The sequence below is a fragment of the Ambystoma mexicanum genome, chromosome 9 (genome assembly GCF_040938575.1).
Source record: "Ambystoma mexicanum isolate Mex_15411 chromosome 9, UKY_AmexF1_1, whole genome shotgun sequence".
NCBI classification, from domain to species: Eukaryota; Metazoa; Chordata; class Amphibia; order Caudata; family Ambystomatidae; genus Ambystoma; species Ambystoma mexicanum.
Genome location: NC_090931.1, coordinates 925020776 through 925048252, shown reverse-complemented (window position 1 = coordinate 925048252; position 27477 = coordinate 925020776). Strand labels below are relative to the sequence as shown.

Sequence of the window (27477 nt, the reverse complement as noted above, 5' to 3'; positions counted from 1 at the left end):
ACAGGAATTCCAGGGAGGAATCCTAAGTCGGCCAAGCAGTGCTACTCAACCTGTTTGTTTGAGGTAAGTCTGTTCCAGAGGGCAGTGTTTATTGCTTCTGTTGATCCTTGCCACATCCTGTGGTTGTGTATATGTATGGCTGTGTATTTATTTATTTATTTCTTATTTAATTGTACAACATTATTTTTTACAAAAGAACAACATCATTCCGGCGTCTCTGTAGAGGGCCTATAAAAGAATTTCCAATTCTCTAACTGGTCCGTAATAGAGGGAATAAGTTCATTCCTGAGGATGCAGCTGGGTACAAATGTGTCTGCAACCCAACCCGCCTCCCTTTTTTTTTCTTTTTTTTTCCCCCGACGAACCAGTATCGTACAGTTTATAAATCCAGTTCTGATTTAGCCAAGCACTACATCTGTGGGCTGGGGAGGAACCTTCTTAGTGGTGCCATCCAGGCCAATTTGTCTGAAAAAACCCACTACCGCAATAGTCCATTGGGTCTTTTCACCACTGATTAGTCGAGTCCACCAATCTTGCTCGCAAAGGGTTTGGAGGTCCTTAAAGAGGGAACTTGGCCAGGTCTTCCTCACTTCAATGACTCCCAAGCAATGAAGGAGGAGATGTTTTATAGACTCCGCCTGGTTTGGGCTCTTGTGGTAGCGACAGTTATTCAAAGGTACCATGCCTCTTTTAGCTAGGATTTCGTTGGTGTGAAGCAGGTTTAGTCGGATCCTTAGGAAGCTGCTCCGGAATCCCTGATTAGGAAATGTTGCTAACTAAACGGGAAGTTTATTCAGTTTATGTCTCGGTGGAAGATCTTGAGTGAGAATATATGAAGTGGCTTCCTCTTGAGTTTCGATCAAATCGAACATTTGTAGCTTTTCCTTATCTTTAAGGGGTTTTGTAACAGTTCTTCCTCTGAGCTTCCTATTTTGTCCAGGATCTGTCTGTTTTTATCCTTCCAGCTGGTTAGTGTTGCAATATGGTCACCCTCCATTTCGTCTTTGATAATTTTAAGAAGAGCCTTTGGTGAAGGTGAGATGATTTTTCTATAGAGCATCAGCCCATTTCGGTCCACTATGGCTTTAAGAGAGAACTTGCAGAGTTCTCCACGAATCAAGGCCATCAGAGTTGACTGGGGGAATATCAGGACGTTCCTCCAGAATTGGCCTTCCAATTTCTTCCACACTGTTGCTGGTAATGCTGGAAAGGCCTCGGCACCATAGGTGAAGGTTGCTATGACTTTTGCTCTGAAGAAAATCAGTGTCGGTTGTAGAGAGAAGCGGCCAAACTTTCTGTTCACTGCCGTTGTTTGGGCTATCAAGGATGCCATCTTTTCGTCAAGGAAGTCTTGTATCTGAGTCTCTGTTTTGCTGTTGTTCAAAACTGTTCCGAGATATTTAAAGCTTTTGACCCTCTCAAGCGGGATCCCGTCTGCAAAAAGCTTTGTAGATTTCTTTTCGGTCCTGCTTTTGGCAAAGGACATAACCTTAGTTTTATCTTTATTTAGCTGTAGGTTGTTTTTGTCCAGGTAGGTGATTAAGTTCTGCAGCTGTCTCTCAAGATCCACTGGCGTCTGATCAATTAAGATTATGTTGTCCGCATAGAGAAGTCTTGGTATTTTTGTGTATCGTATCATTGGTGGAAAGGCTTGGACGTTTTCCTGTGAGTCCATGAATTCAGCTATATAAGCATTGTATAGCACCGGAGCCAATGGACAGCCCTGCTTCACTCCACGTGCCGTCGGAATTTCCTTAGATAGTAGGCCCACTCTGTGTATTCATTTTTCATGAGCATGTGAATCAATGCCAGACCCCATGCTGTAGAGGTTTTAAGTTACTTACCTGTAACTATTGTTCGAAGGGATTGTGTCCTCCGACGTATTCCATATCTTTGATAATACGTTTCTAGCTTGCTGGCCTCGGAAATTTTTTCTGTAGAGGGCGCTGCGCGTCGACGTCCGCCGAGTCGATGTCCCTCGACAGCCACTGTATCGGCGCTGACGTCACCATGCCCATAAATAGCCACGCGCAGCGTCTGTTGCTCAGTTCCGTTTTTCCGCGCTTCGTGGGGCCTCGGAACATCTTTGCTCAGTTCAGTCAGATAATCTAATCTACATCTACTCGAATACCAACTCGTTCTCGATGGCATCTTCATCGGAACAGACAACGCCACGATCTGGCTTAAAAAAATGTCGAGACTGCAGTAAAAAAAAATGTCGATAACGGATCCACACAGGATCTGGTTGTGGTGCTTGGGAGCCGAGCACCATTGTTCGGAGTGTGAGGAATGCATGTCCATGACGGCGAAAGCCTTGAAGGAGCGCAAGGGGAAGCTCGAGAGAGGTAAGTCAGTCAAAACCTCCTCAAAAGTTTCTTCGGCCGAGTCGAGGCATTCGTCTCCTCGCCGTTGAAAACATTCCCATTCTAGATCTCGAAGTAGCTCCCACCATTCGTTGAGATCAAGACACTCAAAGAAGAGGCGTCGAAGATCCCCTTCCTCGTCGGCTTCTGTTTCCCCAGAAAGGGTCTCCTGCCCCACAAAACACAGCTCTCAGGCTAAGCGTCTTCGAGAAAGCGACCTCGTCCCCCTCGAAGACAGCTGAGGGTGATACCCTGGGTGAAAAACCCAAAAAATCAAAATGCCGTGAGTCGCAGCACCCGGCGAAACATTCCACCCGAGAGCGCCACGGGCCATCGGGTAAGAAGGCACCGTCTTCGACGCCGTCGTCGAAGATCCCTTCGACGCATGGATCGGCGCCATCGACACCGTTGTCGAAGGGTTCTTCGACGCATCGGTCGATCGACTCGACGCCATCGTCAACATCGACGCCGATGAAAGAGAAGACCACGGCTACTCCACAGCCAACAGTGATTCCAAGAGCCTCCGGCACAATGCCGAGACCGTCGTCGATGTCCTCGAGTAGGATCCCGATCCTCTCAAGTTCTTTGAGGCCTCTTCCGGTTTTCTCGACGCCGTTTTCGGCGCCTTCGAAGACTGTCACATCGGCGTCGACGACATCGACGTTTTCTCGCCCAATAATGAGGAATTTGGCTCCTTCTGCCTTAGAAATGGGTTTTGTACCATTTCAGAGGCCAGAGTACCCTGGATTATCTCCAATTTATGAAGAAGGGGAAGATTCTGACAAGGAAACTTTCGAGTTGCAGAGGACCACTCTACCTGTTTCAGAGGATTTCACCTCTGAGGAAAGAAGGTTGAAAGACCTACAGGAGTCATTACATGAGGCAAGTGGGCTGGGCACTTCCCCAGAAGTGGATTTTGTTAAGCCAGACCCAGGGGAACATGCCGAAACACCCTATAGAACCCTGATGGCAAGAATTATTGAATTCATGGGTTGGTCTGCGCCTTCGCCTGTTTTTCAACAGGATGACCTGACAAACATATTAGACAAAGGTCCACAGGAGGATCCTGTGGTCCCCTTCCATACAGCTGTCGGGGGGGAAATTCTGCCGGGGTCGGCCGGGCCGTCCGCAGACCTCCGGGCAGGGAGGCCCCAACTCCTCCCGTATATCCCAGATGAGATAGAGTATGAGACACACACAAGGAGCAAGGCGACTCTGCTGTTTATTTATACAAAACGGCAGGGATGGGTCAAGGAGCGTACGCGTCCGTCCTGACACACACATAATCGTGGGGCTCGCAGGCCCTTTTTACTGCATTATGACGCGCTACTTGCGTCACTTCAGAAAGTTAACAAAAAACCTATCGCCACTCTTAATTGGTTGCTCGAGTGGTAGGGTTAGTATAGTACACATATAGAGAATGATATTAGTGGACAAGGTGTAGTCAGGTGGTATATCTGGGTTGTCCCTATAATTGGATACATAAGAATTGTTACATGAAGGCTCCTGAGGATTGGCTAATGTTACTGACGTCTGAGATAAGAGCCCCATGTTCTGATTGGTGCATCCGTGAGCTCCCCAGCCTGGGACCACCGTTGTTCCCAGCTCTCGGTGTACCTGTGTTTGCAACAATGTTTCAATATGGGTACGTGCAGACAATGTGAGGATTTATTCATAGGTGGAAGGCTGACCGCTCCCGCTGACCGCTCCCACTGTAGCAGGTGTCCATTGAGCCTTTCAAGTGTCTCGGCCTGTGTCTCGTAGTGAGGGACCCAGACGCCTTTTCTCTCCTGGGTTTTGGCATCTCGTCAGATTTGGCTTGGTCACGTGAGGCGGGACCGTGTTTGAGGCAGAATTCTGCACAATTAATATTGCTTTTCCACTGTGTGTCTGGTTTAATTTGTAGATATGACTTTAACGTTGGTACGCGGAGTACGAGGTTGCAACATCGTGCCTTTGATGATTTGTTCTTGGATGTGGGCTTGCAACGTTGCGACCTTGGCTGGCTGCTCCATCGGGTTCTTTCTGCAGGATCAGCAACCTGACTCTTGCTTTGTTAATGTCCACGGGAGCTCTTGTTTGAGGCCTACTCGGGCCTGGTGCTTAAGTAGTCTGTTTGGTGCATAGGTGCTTTAGATTATAGTAGCATACATTTCCATGACCAGTATCGTGTTTCCATTATACCTCTCATGGTGGTAACGGGTTTCAAGGGATCGTGTTTCCATTATACCTCTCATGGTGGTAACGGGTTTCAAGGGAAGCGTGAGCAAGCGTTATAGATGAGTTCATGATGCATCTTGCGTTTCTGCATTCTGAAAGCCTATGTAAAAATAATAAAGATGCACGTCCGTGAATATGCCTGTCGCCTACGTCAGAGCACTGAGTATGTTCTTCGTGTAAATTGGTGTGGAAATGTTAAGTGTGTATACTTGTACAGATGTGCTTCCCGTTGTCTAGGTCGTCATGGCATCTCTAACGACGTGTGGTTTTTAGTCTAGCTGATCCGAGCCGCAGGTGTCGGCATGGCCAGTGCGGGCTGCTGGGCAGGCAGGTGGACACATCCGTATGTTCCTGTACCAGGGTACCTGGTCGTCTGGTAAATGGACAAACTCTTCCCGCGGCGGGTGTCTGGGCCGTGACCCTCTAGGCCAAGCGCGAGAGGTGAAGGACGGGAGCCTGGTCTTCCATTCTCCCACTTCAGTCCCCCCTCTGGTCGACTTGTCGACCACAAACATATCCTTCTCGTTATCTCCTCTTACCCTCCATATCTTAGTTATCCCTCCGAGATGTCCATAATGGTTTACATGATCTTCAAATGACCAATACATGTATTCACATGTTCCTCCAGGAGTACAGTATACCCATCTTCCTATGTAGCTCCTGGGGTTCCTTGGGTTCTCAATCTTCACTGATGGTGGGTCTAGATGATTGGTGATGATTTGGGTGCGCAACTTCTCCCTTTCTTGTATTATCACACCTGTATGCTGGCCGTCATCTGCTGGCATTAAGGGGTGCATTCCCACCATTTCCAGCAACTCGTCAGTCGTGCGTGCTTTCCGGGCCTTCCAAAATCTAATTATGATCAGGGTAGCTCCAGCCAAAATAGCACATCCCACTATTATTTTCAGTCCATCTGACAGCCAAGATGGCATCCATGACCATAATAGTGAAAACCAGCTCTTATCCTTGTCTACACCGTTACTTTCGTCCATCATTTTGGAGTGCATCTGGGCCAATTGTGAAACTGCTTCTGTCAGTGTACCATTGTCAGCATCGTTGGCAGGTATGAACGTGCAGCAAGATTGTCCTATTTTTGCACAGACTCCTCCTTCCATTGCTGTGAGAAGGTCCAATACATATCTGTTCTGGAGTGCTACCATCCTTACAGCTCGCAGCTCCTCTTTAATTGCGTTGAACCCATTTACTGTTGAATTGATGGTCATCATTAGTTCCCACCTTGTTATTTGGAGCCATTTTGCGTTTGCGTATGCCTGCAGTCCCGGATGTATTATTGAGGAGAAGAACATTGCTGCTCTGCTGAATAGTCTATGTTCTGGCGGTATTGATGTTAGTTCCGTTTCCGACCTTCCCCACAGGTAATTTCCTGTCAATGGCTCTCCTTGTCTTTTTCTCCTGTTTAGGACAGTATCATTGCTGTTGGTCCTGTTTCCCTGCTCCTTCTGAAGTGGTGCAGATCTCTTTCTTCTCTTATCCCCTTCATCCATTTTAGGAAATTTCGCCACATCGACATGCTTCTTAGGTACCACTAGTGATGGTACATTGACGTGTACCATTGTGCACACACCATTCCACAGGGGAGGCAGTGTATGATATGCCTTTTCCCCACAGGCCCAATAATGGTCCATTATTACTGCTGTTCCCGCTCCCCCCTCAGGCAACTCCATCACGCTTGCACAATTGGTGTTATATCCTACGTCCACCTCTCCTTTATGCTGGTAGCATACTTTAGGCGCAGTCAATGGTAGTATAGTTATCGGGTCTTCATCTTCTTCTACCCACGTGAGCATTGGTACATACTTGATCCACGTCGTCCAACATCGATGATTGTGTGTCTCGATAGTTGAGATAGTTTCTTTTGTTACCATGTTGCTGCCAATCACTCCTATCTCCCAGCTGTTGCCCAGGAACACCTTTCCTGTTATCGTCAGTAGCGGCCTCTCCCAGCATCCTTGTTTACCCGGAACTTCAGTTGCGTACCAATCACATGGTAGGTACTGCAGTGTTACCTTCTTTGTTTCTCCTTTTGCAGGGCCACTTGTTATGTACCTGAATGCTTCAGCATGTAAACTGGTCTTGTGATAACTCAGATAGGTCTTGAGGAAGTTGTTTTCATATGGGTATGAGTCTCGTGTTTTCCATGTCATGTGCACTACTGTTCCTTGAAATCTTCCTTTCGTTTGGAACAGGGCCAAATATATTATGCACTGTGCTGTTTTTTCATCTATTTCTGTGGCAACAAATGTTCGTGAAGCGCTCATGGCGTATGGTATTAATGAGCAAACGTAACAGCTATCCTCAGTTGTCTGCTTACCAATGCGGGTCATGTGTTGGTACCATATGTTGTTTGTGACGTGTGCTGAATCTTGTACATAATTATCAATACCTTTATTGTCTGAGTACGTGCTGCGTTTAACTCTATTTTGCTTGGGTGCAAAATTACGATTACCACCTGACGTAACACCTGTTGCAGCAGGGGACGGGGGTATATTAAGTTTGGGTGCAGCAATAAAATCAATAGCATAGCTGTACTGCCAGACAGAGGCAGCCAAGAACCCGGTGATCATAAAAATCCCTATTATTTTTATTACATATGCTAATTTCACCGGCATTTTGCTCTTACCTTGCTGCGGTCCTGGCAGCTTATTCTTGCGACGTTACAGTTGCCCGCCTAAAAATTCTCAAAAGTGCTCGTTATTAAATGTTAGTTTTGTTTCCTTTAAGCTCTCCCTATCAAGTGGTCATTCAGTGCCCAGGCGAAGAGCTGCTCCCACGCTACTCTAAGTGATGGGTCTCTTAGGACCGGCAAGTATGGGCGGAGGTGGGGCATGTAATATTCTATGGCCAGGAGGAAGGCTGTGTAGTACACACGTACCCTTCTCCTTTTTAGGTATGTTGGCCTCTTTATTTCGTATACAAATTGGTGTGACAATTCTTCTGGGTAGTTATCGTCTGGCAGCACCATCTACGCCTGTACACTGAACTTGTTAATTAGCTTTTCTTAACAATACAATATTACGCAGTTCCTGTATGTGCGAGAGAAAAAAGAGAACATTCACGTGTTTACATGTGTATTGGTGCAAGCAATGTCCTTTAGTTTTAGTTACAACTGTACTTAGCAGTCAATGGGGGGGGGTTTGCGCTCAGATGGCGGAAGTATTTTTACTCTTTGAGCGCGTGACCATGGGGTGGGCAGTATGGGGATCACCCCTTTCTTCGTCAGTTATCGTCTCCGAGGGAACAATTGGGTCGTTGTCTGTGGTGGAACTTTCTTCCGCTGTCGGCGATGTTGTTGCTGTTCGTCCAACGGACCTGTCGTTGGCGCTGGGGCGGGTCTGCAGTTTGTAGATCTTTACGTCATGTAGGTGGTTCCAGGCACGCTTATCCTTTAGTTTTACTGCTCTTGTTGATACGTCCTCTACCAGATGGGGGCCAGTGAACCTCTTCTCGTGCCACCTTCTATTGAAATTGCGAAGTAGTACGTGGTCACCTTTGGCAAGTTTGCACGAGTTCTCCTTTCCCAATTCCGTACTTTCGTCTTTTTCTTGATTGCTGGTAGACCCGCCCCGTGTGCGCTCGAGCTGTTGAGACACAAACACGACACTAGTAATCAAAGAAGACACATATTGATACATTTCATCTCCTAACACATTCGCTGAACTTTCGTTATCGGTGAATGCCCTTGACGTTGGTGTTAGGGGAAGGCGCATTTGACGTCCAGTAACCACTTCGTGAGGGGTGAGGTGGTGGTCGGACCCTGGCCTGTTTCTAAGTTCAAACAATGCTAACGGAAGGCAATACAACCAACTTTTCTTTGTTGTTTGTTGTATTTTAGCAATTGCCTCCTTCAACAGGCCATTCAGGCGTTCACATACACCATTAGCCTGTGGGTGGTATGCACATGCAAATTTGTGTTTAATGTTCAGCAGGGATGTAATATGCTGGAACATTTCATTTGCGAAATGGGGGCCGTTGTCTGATCTTAACACCTCGCACACTCCCTACCTGGGGAAGACCTCCCTTACTATGAATTTGGCTGCTCTAAACGCATCAGGGTGTGAACAGGGCCCTGCTTCAACCCACCTAGAAAATGGACATACTACTACAATCATATACCTATTGCCTTGACAGATGTTGATCATATCAACATAGTCAATGTGAAGGTGCCGAAAAGGTCCTTCTGGCAGGGGTATTGTACCTCTTATCACTTTTAGAGTATGACCGGCCGTAAACTGTTGACATGTGAGGCAATTGCTGATAAAATTTGACACATGGGAGGTTAACTCGGGACAAAACCAATCTTCTCTAATTCGTGCTGCAATTATTTCCTTGCCTGTATGGGCAGGGTGATGTAATTGGCTCAAGGCGGTATTTAACAGTGCCAACGGTATTACAACTTTCCCAGTGCCACCCTGGCGCCATAGTGCGTCGGTTGGTGACATTGTGCATCCTCTTTTCACCCATACTTCTTTTTCGGCCATTGGTGCAGCCGCTTGTAGCTCCATAATCTGTGTTGCTGGGAGATGGGTGTACCCTTCTCTTATTAATATTTCCCTCGCTATTCCCCTCCCTCTCCCTCTCTGTGAGTCTGTGGGGTTCCATATCTCACCAAAATATGCAGCATATTTCGCATGTGCGTCTGCTGCTGCATTTCCTTTTGAAACGTAGTCTTCTCCATTGGTGTGTGCGGTGCATTTTACTAGGGCTAGTTCTTGGGGGTCGTTTATTACTTCAATTAGTTCAGCCAACAAGAGGGCATGTTGTACTGGAGTGCCATCAGCTCTCCTAAACCCTCTCCTTCTCCATTTTGATAGTCCTGAGTGGACAGTGGATGTAACATATGCACTGTCGGAATATATAGTTACTCTTTTATTAAAACTTTCCTTTAATGCCAATATTAGTGCAACGAGTTCCGCCGCTTGAGCAGAGTAGTGCTGTGGTAATTGTACACACTTCATAGCCACACACACCGGCGCCTCCATCATTTTTACTACTGCTGCCCCAGTCCTTCGTATCCCATCTCCTTGATCAATAGTTGATGACCCATCAATAAACAAAAGCTCACCTCCCTCTAGTGCGTTTTCTTCAACTTTCCTAGTACATGAGTATATTTCAGTTACTTGGGTGCAGTCGTGGGCGTAATCTCCCTCTTCAATTACTTCTGCTAGGAACCTTGCAGGGTTAACCGTGCTACATCTAACAATTGCCAGTTCAGCTTTAGACAAAATAATCTCATAACCTGATGCCCTCTGTGTCGTTAACGTGGACTTAGGTTTATTCAATATCGCAAATAGTGCATGTTCCACAAATAGTGTAGTTGGACACCCCATAGTTATTGCTGATGCTTTTTCTACTGCAAAAGCAGCTGCAGCAAGACCTTGTTCACAAGAGAAGTGGCCTAACATTATAGGGTCTAAGTGACCGCTGTAAAATGCTACTGGTTTATAGCCCATGCTAGTTTTTTGGGCCAATACTGCTTTCATCACTGCTGAGTCGCAATGTGAAAATATAAAGAAGCGCCGCTCATAGTCTGGGGATGCAAGTACTGGAGCAGTTGATATCGCGTCTTTTAGTTCGTCAAATGCCTCCCTCATTTCCATAGTCCATCCCAACTTTTTCTCCCCTTTATTTGCTTCCTTCAAACCCTCAAGCAGGGGTCCTATGTATGAGCTGTAATCAAATACCCATGCTCTACAGTAGTTGCACAGCCCCAGAAATTGCTGCAGTTCTCTCACAGTCTGTGGCACGGGAGTGCTTGAGATGGCCTGTGCTCTTTGTGGTGCAATCCTTCTTCCATGTTGGGATATCAGTTGACCAATGTAAAGTACCTGTTCCTGACAGTATTGTATCTTTTCCATGTCTACCTTGTACCCCTTTTCTGCCAGTATCGTCAACATTTTTAAGGAGTCCTCTCTACATTTGCTTTCGTTTGTACTGCAAATTATTATGTCATCCACATACTGTAACACTGTGCTTTCCACCTCAACGTTACCCAAATCCATCTGTATTACTCTATTGAAAATTGAGGGTGATTCACAATACCCCTGTGGTAATCTGGTATGTTTCCACTTTGTATTTCGGTAAGTGAAGCTTGTCAAATCTTGTGAGTCTGGGTGTAATGGTATTGAGAAGAAAGCATTTTTAAGGTCAATCACTGTAAATCGTGATGCTTCTGTTGGAATGCCACACAATATTGTGGCCGGGTTTGCTGTTACTGGATACTCTGCTTCTACTAAGTTGTTCAAGGGTCTGAGGTCCTGTATGAAGCGCCAAGACCCCCCTTTAGCCTTGCGCACCGGGTACACAGCTGTGTTACATGGTGATTCTGAGGGGACCAATATGCCATTGTTTATAAGGGCCGTTATGGTTTCAAATATGCCCTCATCTGCCTCTTTTGACAATGGGTACTGTTTAACTCTTGGTAGTATCGCACCTTTTTTCAATTTTATCCTTACACCCCCTATGCTTTTTATGCATCCCACGTCATAAGGGCTAATAGTCCATAATGATTTGGGCACCTTTGACATATCCTCCTTAAAAAATGGGACTGGGGTGCCTGCGGGTGCCTCAAGTGCCATTGCAATTTTCTGTGCTACTTGTTTGTGAGCCACTCTTAGCCATATTTCTACACTCATCATGAACACCATTTCATTTTCTTCCTTTTCTTCTGAGAACAGCTCTTCATCTGACACCTGGGTCAGCCTACATCCTTCTGCTAGTGCTATCACCGCCCTCCATGCTCTCCCTTCTTTATCTTGGGCGTGCACAGCAACATAATCAGCTGTTGCAATAATGCTCTCAATGTCCACTACAAACACCTTCCCTTCTAGTTCATTACCTGGTGTTTCTGGTCGGAATAGATAGGCTGCTGGTCTCCTCCATATTTTCCCTTCTATCCCTGGCATCCATGCAAATGCCATGTCAGTGCCATATTGGAATATCTCGCCATCTACTGGCTCCGCCCTAATCGCTGTCTGTCCACAGTATGCTTGCAAAATCTGTCGTGCTGCAAGCATGTTAATCCCTGGAGTAGAGCAAATTATGCCATCCTCTGTAAAGGAGATCGTCATGTTCAACCTGTTCATTATGTCCCTCCCCAGTATATTTACTGGTGAGGCACTATAATACAAGAGTGGAACTGACAGATCATAATCTCCAATAGATAAGGGAACATTATCAGTAAATGGAACCAACCCTTTAGCCCCAGAAAATCCTTGGGTGTTCATGGCTTCGCCTGACATCTTAAATTTACCTTCCCTTATGCAAGACCGGGTTGCCCCGGTGTCAACAAGAAATGATAATTTTTTGTCACCTATCGTTACCTCTCTGCGTGGTTCCTCCGCACTATTAGGTGTTACTGACAGGATGGGACACACCAAGGCCGTCTGTGGGCTGGCCTATTGGGGGTACAATGATTGGCCATTCCCTGTGTAAGGGTTGTGTCCCAACACCGTCACCCCACCCAATTGTGTTCGTTCATTTTGGGGTGGTGGTTGTATTAACGCTACTTGTTGTTGTGGCGGTGGCAGGTACTGTGTTATTTGTTGTTGTGGCAGTGAATAGGTTTGTGGCTGTTGTGTTGTTTGTTGTTGTGGGTCACTCCCCTTTTGTGACGTCTGCTGTTGTTGTATGCCCTGCTGTTCTTGTAATGTCCTGGGTTGTGCTTGTTCATTCCATGCTGGTGTTCCTGGCCTGACCCTACATGTACGTGACATGTGTCCCAATAGTCCGCAGCTCCAACACACGGGTGGTTCCCTGTTTTGCCATGGGAAGCTCCCTGTGTTGTCCTGGTATACGGGTTGCCCTGTGGGGTAGTTATTTCTTAGTCCCCCAGCCTGTTGTTGGGTATTATATCCATATCCTCTCCCCCTCATAAACCCTCCTCTCCCTCGGTTATAACTATAATACCCAGTTCCTTGCATTGGGTACCCTCCTCCCATGTTTGGTGCGTGTAATTGCAGAGGCGGCACTTGCTGTATTACACCTTGTGGAGGCGTTATTTGTGCGGGATCTTGTGCAGCCACTACTTGCGTTGGGCTTTGGGCCATTGGTGTGGGCGTAGTTATTAGTGCCCCTTCCATTGTGTATTTAGTAAGTTTTTTCTGTACTAATTTGGCCTCTTCTGTTTTCCTATCCTCTTCCTTTTGTTTCATTTTTCCTTGCCATGTTCTGCAGTGATGTACTATAGTCAGTTGTATTTCTGGCCATGGTTTTGCTTCCATCCCCACTACTTTCTTTAGTTGTTTTTGAACTCCTTCTGGGAGCCCTTGTACTAGTATATGATAAAATATGGCTGGTGTTTTGTCCCATTGTTCTCTAGTTTCCATGCGCCACTTCTCTTGAACATCCTGGATATAATCAACAGGATCCTCATTTTCACCCATCTTACGGGAAGTAATGGCTCCTATGTCTGATGTGTCTGGGTACTGCACTCTCAGTGCCTGCCATAGCGCATGTCTGCAGTTTGCAAATGGTGCCCCATCATGCGATGTGTTCGTTATTGTTACCCCATGGAATCCCGCTCTTTTCCAAATGTCATCCGCTCTATCCCCTAATATTGATATTAACAGGCCCTTCACATCTCCTACTGCTAGTTTCTGTCCTGCGGTGTGTTTTTCCATTTCATATATCCACTTACCCGCACCTCCACTTAGTGATGGGAGCCTACATTTTATATTTTCCTTATCCGTATGTTTCCAAGGTACATACTGTGGTCTAACCCCTCCTCTCTCCAGCAGTGGCATTAAATTCTGTCTTGTGTCACCCTTTACGCTCCATAATGTTGAGTCTTCACACCCCTCCTCTTCCCCCATTTCTTTTACTACTCCAAATTCTTCCTTACTACCTCTGCTCCTACCTCCCTCTTCTTCCTTTCCCCTTTTTTCATCATTTCCTGTGTTCAATATGGGTATGTTTATTTGTCTGTCTTGCCTGCGACTAGGGAGGTCCCTAAGCCGACATGCATACGGTGTAAGTTCATTCATGAAGGGCGCGAGCTTTATTCTGTGCAGAGAGCGCGCGGTAGTTGAACATGTAGGGCGTGACGTGGGAGGGTGCGATGGTGATGTGGGTGGCGTGGTTTCATTGGTTTGTGTTTCCCCTATTCTTTTCACTTCCTCCTTACTTCTCTCCAGCTCCTCCCATCTTCTACTCATCCAGGGCGAATCTATGTTTGTTCTAGTAAGGTATAGTTTATCTAAGCTTTCCCTTTCACTCTTCCTTCCATCCTTCTCCACTCCTCCTTCCTCCTCACTGCAAAAATCATTCATAAATGGCACCCCCCACTCTGCCTTTTTTCCTTTTATTGTTACTGTTTTTAAGTCTATTAGGTCTCTTTCTCCCTTTCCGTTGTTACCAACTGTTCCCCTTTGTGCTGATGTTGTTGCTACCTCTCTACTTTTATATACATCTCCCCATCTTTCACTCTCCCAACCCCTCTCTTCTCTTCCTCCTTCACTCCTCTCCTCCATTTCCCTACTATTTTCCTCCCTTTTCCTTTTCAACTCCTCCATTACTTCGTTGCTCATCTGTTCCAATATCCTTTCATCCTCTTTCTTCCTTTCCCATTTCACCCTTTCTCTTTCTACTATACTCTCTATTACCTTCCCCTCTTCATATTTCTTAGTTGCCTCTGATATTATCCTCCTCCTCCATATTTCCATTTCTTTTTCCTTTTCTACTTCTTCCTTCTTCTTCTCTCTCAGCACTACTCTTGATACCCTATCTGCTGCTCCTTTTACCCTTTCAGCTTCTCTCTTTTGTTCCTCACTTCGTTCCCTTAATTTTTCCAATTCGTCCTTACCTTCTTTCCTTTTCCTCACTCTCTCTCTTTCTTCCCGCTCAAGTTGTTTGATCAGTTCATTCTGCTCATCCCTTAGTTCTGCTAATCTTTCCTCCAAAATCTCTTCCTTCTGCCGTAGTAGCTCCTCTCCCCTCATTTCACTCTCTCTGGCACTATCCTCGTTTGTTCTCCTTACCGCCTCCCTTTCTTCTCCAGTTAGTGAGCCTCGTAATTTCAACAATATCTGTGCAGCTATCCACTCATCGTTTCCTATCTCTACAGTCTGCTCTTCTCTAATCCTCCTGTCCCCCATTGGTATCTTCCCATGAGCCACATATGGTGGAGGGCTGTATGCCGGGTTTGAGTATCCTTCAGCCGCCCTTAACTGTCCTGCTATTTCTCCTAATTCTCTTAAAGGGTACAACCCTCCTCCCTCTGTTTTCACTCCCGGTGTTATGGGTATCCCATTGTTCGGTTCCTTTTTTATGTCGTCTGATTTATCAATCTTTTCTCCTCCCTGTCTTTCGTTCCCCGTATTCTTTGTGCTTTCGCACTCCTTTTCCCCACCCGTTCCTTCTTTCTTAATCTCCTTTTCTTCCGGTGTTTCCCCCATAGTGAACATTCCATTTGGTCCTGGTCGAGACCCCTGGAACATCCTCCATAAGTTAAACACCTCCACATGGTTTGCCAACTTCTTCCCCTTGTATGTATTGTGCAGATGGTTCAGTAGTGAATGTTGGGCATATGGATCGAAACTACCATTAGGCGGCCATGGTGTTAACATTTTGTTATCTGTCCCCTGGGTCCACTCTATGCTTTACTTAATTAACTTCTCCCTATGTGGTGGCAGTGTGGTGCATATGTGCTGTAGTGGGGTAGTGAGGGTGTTCCCCCACCCTCCCGACCCTCTCCCGTATGACATAAATTCACTCCCCTTGTTACCCTTCCCCTTACTAGCAGTTTACGATATACAACCTTGTATTGCTTACCTCGCCCCGCAAGTGTGGGGACTTTCGACAATCCTTTTGACAAATTATGCAATGATAAAAAATATGATGTTATATTATATTCCTTCCCCTACGGCCCCCTGCGGCCGAAGCGCACGCAGCCCCCTGCGGCTGCGTACCCCTTACGATGATCTTATACAGTCGTCCTGTTTCTCCGTTCTCCTCCCCCGTTTACACTTGCCGTGGCCGGCGTTCTCCGTGCGCTGGTTTATAGTTTATCTCCGTACCAGCTCCTTTATCATGCTTCTCTTCCCCACCACTCTCAAACCCAAAATTCCTTGTGCTCGCGATATCCTATTAAATCCCTACTGGTGACGTCACCGATTTCTTCGAGCTACTGGTATATTCTTGTTATGTTTTTTAAGTTCAAAATACACTTGCAATCTACCCCGCTAACCCTACAGCTGTCTTCCTGTCTCTCCTGGAACAAGGTAATCTCATCAATAATATAACCGGACTGCGCACGCTGCGTCGCCTCGCGTGTGATACGCCCCTTAACAGGAGGGCTTAACCAGCCAATTATCTTCCGTTTTGGGCAACTATGTAACTAGCTACCGCCCACAGGGAAACGTCATCTACCTATCGAGTTTCTTGCTCGAACAATAGGGAACCTCATCTACTCATTGATCAATAAATGTCAAGTCGTAGGAAACCACACACACCCACCCTCACACTTAGTCGCAATTTAGACCATCAGGGTCTTACGAGCGGCTGCACGTGATGTTTTCGTGCCCCGCCCCCCTCTTTCGCGTAACGTTAGCTGACTGTTACGAGCGGCTGCACGTGATGTTTTCGTGCCCCGCCCCCCTCTTTCGCGTAACGTTAGCCGACTGTTCTCGCACTCGTTTTCCTATCATTCATTCTATTAGCAACACTCAATTAAACCTTCGCCGCACATCTCTACAATACCTCCCCGCTCCCTTATTTACTTCCTCCCCCTCCCTCACAATTTCGCATTGCTTGTTGTGCGTGTCATGCTCAACAAGTTCTCTCGATGCAGGGCCGCTCGACTGCGTGCACCCTCCAAGCAGCTCGCCACCTCCCCTCGTCTGGACCACGTCTGGACACTCGCCGACCGCGGGCGGGATACTTCTCAACCGACTCCCGAGGGCCAATATCCGGATTGCGCTGTCCGGTCTTCTCGCGGCTCCGCGATGGTCCTGTAGTCCTCAGAAGGGGGCAACGGCAGAGAGGGCCGCGCCGCCGGGCCTCCTCGCAACGGGAGAGCCTGGAAAAACTAAAAATAAAAGTTGATCTTAAACAGATCTCAGCAGTGCCTCCAACTTGTCGGGGGGGAAATTCTGCCGGGGTCGGCCGGGCCGTCCGCAGACCTCCGGGCAGGGAGGCCCCAACTCCTCCCGTATATCCCAGATGAGATAGAGTATGAGACACACACAAGGAGCAAGGCGACTCTGCTGTTTATTTATACAAAACGGCAGGGATGGGTCAAGGAGCGTACGCGTCCGTCCTGACACACACATAATCGTGGGGCTCGCAGGCCCTTTTTACTGCATTTTGACGCGCTACTTGCGTCACTTCAGAAAGTTAACAAAAAACCTATCGCCACTCTTAATTGGTTGCTCGAGTGGTAGGGTTAGTATAGTACACATATAGAGAATGATATTAGTGGACAAGGTGTAGTCAGGTGGTATATCTGGGTTGTCCCTATAATTGGATACATAAGAATTGTTACATGAAGGCTCCTGAGGATTGGCTAATGTTACTGACGTCTGAGATAAGAGCCCCATGTTCTGATTGGTGCATCCGTGAGCTCCCCAGCCTGGGACCACCGTTGTTCCCAGCTCTCGGTGTACCTGTGTTTGCAACAATGTTTCAATATGGGTACGTGCAGACAATGTGAGGATTTATTCATAGGTGGAAGGCTGACCGCTCCCGCTGACCGCTCCCACTGTAGCAGGTGTCCATTGAGCCTTTCAAGTGTCTCGGCCTGTGTCTCGTAGTGAGGGACCCAGACGCCTTTTCTCTCCTGGGTTTTGGCATCTCGTCAGATTCGGCTTGGTCACGTGAGGCGGGACCGTGTTTGAGGCAGAATTCTGCACAATTAATATTGCTTTTCCACTGTGTGTCTGGTTTAATTTGTAGATATGACTTTAACGTTGGTACGCGGAGTACGAGGTTGCAACATCGTGCCTTTGATGATTTGTTCTTGGATGTGGGCTTGCAACATTGCGACCTTGGCTGGCTGCTCCATCGGGTTCTTTCTGCAGGATCAGCAACCTGACTCTTGCTTTGTTAATGTCCACGGGAGCTCTTGTTTGAGGCCTACTCGGGCCTGGTGCTTAAGTAGTCTGTTTGGTGCATAGGTGCTTTAGATTATAGTAGCATACATTTCCATGACCAGTATCGTGTTTCCATTATACCTCTCATGGTGGTAACGGGTTTCAAGGGATCGTGTTTCCATTATACCTCTCATGGTGGTAACGGGTTTCAAGGGAAGCGTGAGCAAGCGTTATAGATGAGTTCATGATGCATCTTGCGTTTCTGCATTCTGAAAGCCTATGTAAAAATAATAAAGATGCACGTCCGTGAATATGCCTGTCGCCTACGTCAGAGCACTGAGTATGTTCTTCGTGTAAATTGGTGTGGAAATGTTAAGTGTGTATACTTGTACAGATGTGCTTCCCGTTGTCTAGGTCGTCATGGCATCTCTAACGACGTGTGGTTTTTAGTCTAGCTGTTCCGAGCCGCAGGTGTCGGCATGGCCAGTGCGGGCTGCTGGGCAGGCAGGTGGACACATCCGTATGTTCCTGTACCAGGGTACCTGGTCGTCTGGTAAATGGACAAACTCTTCCCGCGGCGGGTGTCTGGGCCGTGACCCTCTAGGCCAAGCCCGAGAGGTGAAGGACGGGAGCCTGGTCTTCCATTCTCCCACTTCACAGCCTTACAAAGAAAAATTGCATCTAACTGGGAAAATCCTGAAGTTATCCCTGCTGTCAATAAAAGATTATCAGCCAAGTATAGGGTAGCTGCTGCTGACCCTGAATACTTATTGAAACACCCGACTCCAGAGAGCCTGGTGGCCCAAGCGGCAACTTCATCAAGCAGCAGGACCACTTACCCTACTGTCCCACAGGATAGAGACGACAAGAGGTACGATTCTATGGCAAAGAAAGTCTCTGCTTGTAGTATGGCGTTGAAGTCCATCAACGCCACCTGTACGCTCGCCAGGTTCAGTCACACACTGTGGGAGTGTGCTTCATCAGCGGCTGACTGCATACCCGAAGGAGAGGAAAAGGAAGCCTTCCTTAATATTATTAAAGATGGCAAAGATGCCATGTGCGAGTCACTTCAAACTGGCATTGATTCTGCTGACAGTATCAGCAGGGCCATGGCGGCAAGTACAACAATCCGCAGGCATACGTGGTTGCGAAAGTCTGGCTTTGCTCCAGATGTACAGGCCAGACTTTTGAATATGCCCTTTGACAGCTCTTCATTATTCGGAAAAAAGGCTGATGAGAGTCTGGAAAAGTTGCAGACATCTAAAGCAGCAGCAAAATCTTTAGGAGCTGCTGTCCGCCAAACTCCTTTTCGCCCCTCAGGAACCTCTGCGAGAGGAAAGTCCTTTCTCTATTATTCCGCATTCGGGAAAGGCAGAGGACAGCCAGCTCAAAGAGGCCAAAGGAGATCCACCCGAGGTGGACGGGTCAAAGGTACTAAGGCCGCAGCAGCAGCAGGTGCCTCTTTACCCTCGGCATCTGCATCAGTCGCCCTCAAACCACTCTGAGGTCTTTCCACACAAGACACCTGTAGGGGGCGGGTTAACTCACCATCTGACGGAATGGCAGGCTATAACGTCAGATGCTTGGGCATTGGAGACAGTTGCCCAGGGTTACTGCCTATCCTTTCTACACATCCCTCAGAGTAATCCACCGGGGAACAGCTCTCTAAAAGTTCCAGATCCGCTCCTCTTGCAGGAAATTATAGACCTGCTAGAGAAAGGTGCCATAGAACCAGTACCTGTAGCGGACAGGAACAAGGGCTGGTAATCCCCCCTACTTTCTCATACCAAAGAAGGACGGAGGACTGAGACCCATACTGGACTTACGAGAATTGAACAAGTTCCTCAGGAAGGACAAGTTCAAGATGGTAACTCTCTCTCAGATCCTTCAGGCCCTCCAGTTCCAGGACTGGCTGGTATATCTGGACCTTCAGGATGCTTATTTCCATGTGCCAATCCATCCCAAACACAGGAAATACCTGAGGTTTGCAATAGGCGACTCTCATTATCAATTTCGAGTTCTGCCATTTGGGCTGAACTCCGCCCCGAAGGTCTTCACCAAGCTAATGTTGGTAGTGGCTGCGAGTCTAAGGAGGGAAGGGATCCACGTCTACCCCTACCTGGACAATTGGCTGATCAGGGCTGTATCTTCGGAACAAGCTCATACCCAGCTAGATTATGTCTGCCACTTCCTTCACAAACCGGACTTCTCCCTCAATTTAAAGAAGTCACAGATGATACCATCACAGAGACTCCAGTTCATTGGAGCGGTCCTGGACACTTCCCTGGGAAAAGCCTTGCCACCAGAGGTGAGGGCTCAAGATATTCTGCAGATGGTCAACAAGTTTCAAAATGCCCAATGTCTCCCAGTCTTCGACTGTTTGAGGTTGCTAGGCCTCATGGCATCCTGCATCTTCCTTGTGCCAGAGGCTCGCCTGAGAATGAGATCTCTTCAGTGGGCACTGAGAACTCAGTGGTCGCAATTCTCAGGGAGGATGACAGATCTCCTCTGGATTCCGGACAAAGTAGCCCGCGACCTTCAATGGTGGGCCTATCCAGAGAAAATCTTGAAAGAAGAACTGTTTTGGCAACCATGGCCGGAGATAACAGTAGTCACAGACGCCTCACTCACGGGGTGGGGAGCCCATGCCAACGACTTGACCATCAGCGGTCGTTGGTCTCCATCGGAGTCCAGACTACACATCAACCTATTGGAGCTGAGAGAGATCAGACTAGCGCTGAAAGCTTTCCTGCCATCAGTACAGTGGAGAAATGTCCTGATAATGACGGACAACACGGTGCCCATGCACTACCTCACCAAAAGGGGAGGCATAGGGTCACTGCCACTGTGCAGAGAGGCAATGCAGCTCTGGTTTTGGGCAATTCGGGAAGGAATCTCTCTATCAGCAGTCCACCTTGCAGGAGAGAAGAACTTGACAGCGGACGCTCTGAGCAGGCAGGGCACAGTCTCCCACGAGTGGGAGCTAGCTCAGGAAGCCCTTCAAGAGATCTTCGCCCTTTGGGGAACCCCTCAGGTGGATCTGTTTGCCACAAGCACCAACAGGAAGTGCGATCCGTTCTGTTCAAGGGAATTTCCCCCGAGAGGAGCTCTAGGAGACGCGTTCGTAGTGGACTGGGAGTTTCCACTCCTTTACGTGTTCCCACCAGTCCCTGTTATTCCTCAAATGATCAGGAGATTGAGAAGATTCCGGAAAACCATGATCCTAATTGCCCCGGTCTGGGCCAGGAGAACGTGGTACCCGGATCTTCTAGATATGTCCATCTGCCCTCCAATCCGTCTTCCACTCAAAGAGAATCTTCTCTCGCAGAAGGGAGGTCAGGTTCTTCATCCAGACACCAGAACCCTCAACCTTCACGCTTGGCTTCTGAAAGGGTGAGGTACAAGGATTGGGATCTACCTGATGACGTCATGGAGGTGTTGCTTTCGGCCAGAAGGCCAGCGACAAAGTCTTTATACCGCTGCCGTTGGAACAAATTTTGCAGCTGGTGCAGGGAAGAGAATATCGACCCGTTTTCATGTGGTACACCAACGGTGTTATCGTTTCTACTCTACTTGGCAAACTCAGGCCTTCAAGTTGGCACTGTAAAAGGCTATCTCGCAGCGCTTTCAATCTTCAAGCGCACTGCGGAGGAACCATTTTATTTCAAACTACCTCTAGTGATACAATTTCTCAAAGGATTAACTAATGTTTATCCTCAAAATCCATTCCAGGTTCCCTTATGGGACTTAAATTTAGTCTTAAACTTCCTAATGGGCACTCCATTCGAACCACTTCACTCTTGTTCGCTGAGATTTCTCACACTTAAAACTGTCCTATTGGTAGCACTGACACCTGCTAGGAGGGTGAGCGAACTACAAGCTCTCTCCTGTAAACCCCCACATACAATTTTCCACAAGGACAAAGTTGTCATACAGGTGAAGCCTAATCTCCTCCCAAAGGTGGTTTCTGAATTTCATATTACTCCGAAAATTACCTTACCTTCGTTCTACCCTCCTCCCCATCCGGGGAAAGAGGAAGAAAGGGTACATAGGCTGGACCCAAGGCGAGCTCTCAGCTTTTACATCAGCAGAATGGCTAGGATCAGGCAAGCAGACCAACTGTTTGTAGGATACTCAGGTCACAAGTTGGGACTACCCATAACAAAACAAACCATTTCCAGGTGGATTATTTTGGCCATTCTGGAATGTTACAAACTGGCAGGGAAACAGCCACTCCAGAATCTTAGGGCTCATTCAACCAGGGGTATCGCAGCCTCTTCGGCTCTCCAAAGAGGGGTACCGATCAGAGACATATGTGCGGCTGCCACATGGTCGTCCGCACATACATTCACAAAATTTTACAACCTGGATTCCTCCACTAGTCAAGAGACCAGATTTGGCAAGGCCGTATTACATTCGGTCCATCCCTAAAGGGATACATAACATTCTTACTCCCACCTCCAATTACATGCCACTGCTATGGGAGTCTATCAAAGATAAGGAATACGTCGGAGGACACAATCCCTTCGAAGAACAAGTTACTTCTTACCTTGTAACGTTCTTTCGATGGGCTGTTCCTCCGACGTATTCCTTATCGCCCCTCCCATCCATCCCCGCAGTAATACTTCCCTTGTGGTTGCAGCTTACGCTGCTTCAAGGTCAATAACCAATTCAGGCATGACTTTTCTTATGCTACAAAACGGAACTGAGCAACCAACGCTGCGCGTGGCTATTTATGGGCATGATGATGTCGGTGCCGATACGGTGGCTGTCGAGGGACATCGACTCGGCGGACGTCGACGCGCAGCGCCCTCTACAGAAAAAACTTCCGAGGCCAGCAAGCTGGAAATGTATTATCAAAGATAAGGAATACGTCAGAGGAACATCCCAACGAAAGAACGTTACAAGGTAAGAAGTAACTTGTTCTTCTCTGGCATGGGTCTGTCATGGATTCACATGCGAACCCTCCCTCCTTCCCCGCTGTGGCTCTTCTTGGTTCATACTGCCACTTTACATGCTTACCAAATCTGAAGATGGCCACCAGGGGTGAAGCTTGAGAGGACTGTCATTGGATGGGGTCAGTATGACGCAGAGGACAGTGATTGGTTTAGAGGAGAAATACAGTTTTAAAGGGAAAGTGAAACTGTTTTTTCTTTTACTGAGGATTCCCAGCCTGAAGACGGGGAATATTCATGAGCATGTGAATCCATGCCAGACCCATGCTTGAGAACAATAGTTACAGGTAAGTAACTTAAACCTTATTTAGGATTTGGTTTATCACAAAACTTTTAGCTATATTAAACAATTTTTCACATAAAATCCATCAATCGATATTAAATAAAGCATTTCCTATAAACAGCCTCCAAACAACAGAATCTTTATATAAAATGTAATGACTTAGAATATCTTTTTTAGAAAATGTATAGTGGCTAATAACAAGTGAACATTACTGCCACCTATTAAAACTGCCCAGCATTCTTCAGTTGGTAATGTGCAATAGTGCAGGTAGAAATTCCCCATGTGCATAGTTTTCAAGTCAGTTAGTCCCTTGCAAGAGAGTAGGAGATGTTTTAGGGTTTCCTTTTCCTTTGTCTCTGTACAATATCAGCAATCACTAGGCTGTTCGCCCGGTCTTGATCGTGATGCAAGTATCTCCCTTGTCGGCAGCAGGCTCGGTCTCACCCTAAGAAATTGATGACTGAAGTGGCAGTTAGGAAATTTTGAGAGATAGTTTGGCACCAACCCATAGGCCCTGTTCTCGTGTTTGCAGTGGGAGAACAGTTTATAGTTCTTCCCTTCCGTCCCTGTGCGTTTCCAATCTGTTCTCCAAACTTTAGCTTTTACTTTATCAGGAAAGCTTTTTAGATCTTTTATCGTGGTATCCAGCTCTGTCAATAAGTGGTTACAAGCCCTGTTCCACTCCATGAGTATCACGTCCTTGTTTGTTTATAGAGCTAACCAACAGATGATACAATGGGCTTTGACTGTCTTCAATGCACTTACCATAGAAAGACAGACTTTTCCAGCACATCATTCCATACAGAGACACCAGACCTAGTTCCAGTCTGATTATTTGGATTGGAGTGGATCTCGGCATACGTAATAACATTTTCCAAAACGATCCCTCTAGAGTAGACCAAATTGTTCCCGGGAGGAATAAGGAATTTTCTGCCCCATATGTCAGTGCTGCCACCACCTTCAGTTTATAAAATTGTATCACTGGTAGCAGAGAAAAGCATCGGAATTTTTTGTGGAGTTTTCTTTCTTGTGAGGATAAGTCAACTTTGCTGCAATTTAATTTTTTAAGTTTTAAAACAAGTATACTGATCCAGCACCTGTTATCCCCCCTCTGCTGGTAGGTGGTCTTTAAGGGTTTTTCCTTGAAAGGTTATGACGTTTGCAACCTTCTGGCTGATTGGTTATTCACTCTATCTGTGCTGATCTCTATCATTATAGATTTTAGTTTTTGCCTGGTATTGGACAGTTGGCTGAAGGTTTTTCCTTAGGCCAATTATGAAATATGATACTTTAATAGCACTGGTGGTCTATGCCATCATCATGGAATCTCCACGTAGACCCATTGCGGTTCTGTGGGGTACTGCAGACTTTTTGCCAGTGCTTCTTATGCCACATCATTCGCACTGGAGCACCGAATCCACTGACTGCCATCTTCATGGTCTCCTCGGGGGAGGTTTTGTAGTCCCTTTCTAGGATTTTGCACCTTTTGGAGCACACCTTGGGTGGCTGTCGGAGTAGCCCCATCCCTTTTGATTCACGCCCTTCATAATAGTGTGTGGGGAGTTCCATCACACAATATTTATTGATTTCATAATTTGTATGTTTGTTAACCTTTGTGTGATTGGATGATGAGAGAAACAACTGCTATGGTAATGTACTTTATGGATAGCATGATTTGCAAAATTAACACCCAGCAAGGTCCTCTCTCTAAATGTTTCTACATTTTATAAATTGTTCTCCTGGATAAAGGTGCTGTGAAGTTTAAATATTATTTGTGCTTTGGTACTTAAATAATGCAGTGTGCAATACATCATTTTTATCAATTCACAGCCATTTATTTTTTCCCTTTAAGGGAAATTATTGGAGTTCTAATGTAAATGAAGTCAGTGGGGCTGTCATGGACCAGGACGGGAAAGTGGTACATCGCCTTTTCGGAAAGTGGCACGAAGGACTTTACTGTGGTGTTGCACCATCAGCCAAATGCATATGGCGACCAGGTGAGCAAGATTGGTTTAGTCCTCTACCAGATATTTTAAAAAAAATGTTTTTCTTTCTTTATTATCACACTTGGTAACACATGTCACAATACAACAGGATATTGTTAACAGTAGAGAAGTGAGGCCAATAGGACCTGGGTTTGGGTACTACATATCACAAAAGAATGTATCGTGAGTTCACAGGAGTGGGCCCATACAGCCCTCATATAAAGTCACCGGTAACAGGCGTTATAGTTCACACCAACTGGGTGACTGGGACCGCATCAGGCGGTGATGTCGTGCATGGGAGGTACATCTTAAGTGGATTCCATATATCTCTTGGGCAAGATTCAGCTGATTGCATATGTACCCATTGCTCCTCCTTGTCGTTAGCCCACACTACATCTCTCAACCAGTGGACCTTGTTGGGAATATTCATACTCATCCAGCGTAGCAGAATACAGCGTTTTGCCAGGAGGAGGCACAGCCGTACAAATTTACTCATGCTGCCTTAAGATGAGTCAAAGATATGGAACAAACAGACCAGTTGTAGGGGATCAACAGTCTTACCCGTAATTTCCGACAATGTTGCACACACATCATTCCAAAAGGGCGTGAGTTGCGGGCAGTCCCATATCATATGGAAGTATTTAGCATTGGCAGAATTAAATGTGGGCATGCCCCAGACCCCTCGTTATAACATAGGCTGTCTGGAGTGTAGTGATACCGATGCAGCACTTTCATTTTTATCAGTTGGAATCGAGCATTATATGACACTTCGCGTGTTTGTGCACACAAATCAGACAAGAGATCGTCAGTGACGTCCACTGCCCATTAAGCATGTGCATTGTAGTGCGGTATGCCTCAGTGGGCTTGGATTTAGTGATATGAAGATGACACTCGGTTTCGACTGTCAGTCGCTGTCAGAACAAACCCAAGCAGAGCATCACTCTCGGGAGCAACCGGGAAACAACTACACAGCTTCTTACATGCCTACCATTGCGAGGTTGCACTGCACACAAGCCCAGAAATGTCAGTGGCTTGAATGAAGTTACCTTCCAAAAACACCAACCCTAATGTGTGGAACCCGTGTTGCATCCAAACCCCACAAGAGCCAGTATCTACCTGCGGCAGGGAGGGAACAAAATTCCAAAGAGGGAGGTTCTCATGATTTGGGGCAGGTACACATATCTCCTTCCATATTTTATGCCAGGCCAATGCCGTGACGCTAGCAGGGTCGAATCCGTAGTCATCAGCAAACCGGGCAGGGAGAAGCAGTGATCGTAGATCCCTATCACCCGCTGAGTGTCTCTCCAACTGAGTGTGAGGGGGCATGAGTTGTCATCAAACCAGGAGGTTGCGAATTGTGCCTTTGCGGCCATCCAATACAAACGGAAGTTAGGGTCTGCGAAACCTCGCCTATCATATGACTGTGCTAACGTAACCTATTTGAACAGTACTGCCTCAGAGTGCCATACGAATTTACAAATGTTGCTTTCTTACTTCTGAAAAAATTATCGCCTTGGCCACAATGGTACATTGAGGAAGAGATACGTACATTTAGGGAGTACAGTCATTTTGAGAAGTGCTATTTTGCCAGCAATAGTGATGGGTAGATGGGATCAGCTTGTGAGTTTAGCCCGTAATTGATCCATATACACAGCGTAGTTAGTCATGTTGTGTAGTGCCATGCCTTGTGACTGCCAGGTAGTGTATGGTCACTGGGGCCCACTTGAATCCCTGTAGATCTTGAGGTGGGGTGGGAAAAGAGCTCTGATTTGCTACAATTCACCCAGAGGCCTGAAACCTCTCTGAAGTCCAAATTATCTTTCATAATAGGCATTAAGTGTTCTCAGGGGTACCGTATGTAAAACAACACATCATCTGCATAAAGGGAAATTATCTGAGGCTCCCCCACCATTCTGATCCCCAGGTGTCTATCTTTGGGTCTTTTTACATCTGCCAATGGTTCAATAATAATAGCAAATATTAGGGGCGATAGGGGGCATCCCTGACGGGTGCCTCTACCTATCTCAAATTGCGAGGAGAGCAACCCATTAGTGTTGACCCTGGCTACTGGTGAAGCATACAGGAGGCGTAAAGTCACAAGAAACCCCTGACCAAACCTGCACTTTGATAACGCAGCATACATAAATCACCAAGATACAAAGTCAAATACTTTTTGAATATCCAGTGCAGCAGCCACTGCCTGGACTCCAGGGTCTATATGTGCCAATATGTTCAAGAGGCGTCACAGATTCAGTGCTGTGGACCTTCCCGGGATGAACCCCCGACTGGTCCGGGTGAATATTGTATGACATGACTGGCATCAGTCGAGTGGCCAGTATTTTCGCGAATACTTTTATATCTGTATTAATTAAGGAGAGGGGATAATATGAGCCGCACTGGTCTGCAGGTTTCTTCGGTTTCAACAGAACCGTGATAACAGCCTCATGCATACTGCCAGGAAGCGACTGGGACGCAAGGAATTCTTGCCACACTTGCAAAAGGTATGGGGCCAGATTCTCCTTATAGCACTTATAAAATTCAGCTATAAGGCTGTCAGTGTCAGGGGCTTTTCCCGATGGCAGATGGTCAATTGCCTGGGTGACGTCGGATAAAGAGATCGGGAGA

The 27477-nt window shown here is 46.8% G+C and overlaps 1 protein-coding gene across 3 annotated transcripts in view; it reads left to right on the top strand.

Annotated features, from left to right (window-relative positions):
• OSBPL6 (oxysterol binding protein like 6) overlaps positions 1–27477 on the top strand; it is a 3803429-nt gene that overhangs the window by 3258179 nt on the left and 517773 nt on the right. For all 3 annotated transcript variants that reach the window (XM_069616111.1, XM_069616109.1, XM_069616110.1), the window contains one exon: positions 24720–24864. In XM_069616111.1, the coding sequence (XP_069472212.1) occupies positions 24720–24864 (145 nt within the window). The remainder of the gene's footprint in view (positions 1–24719; positions 24865–27477) is intronic.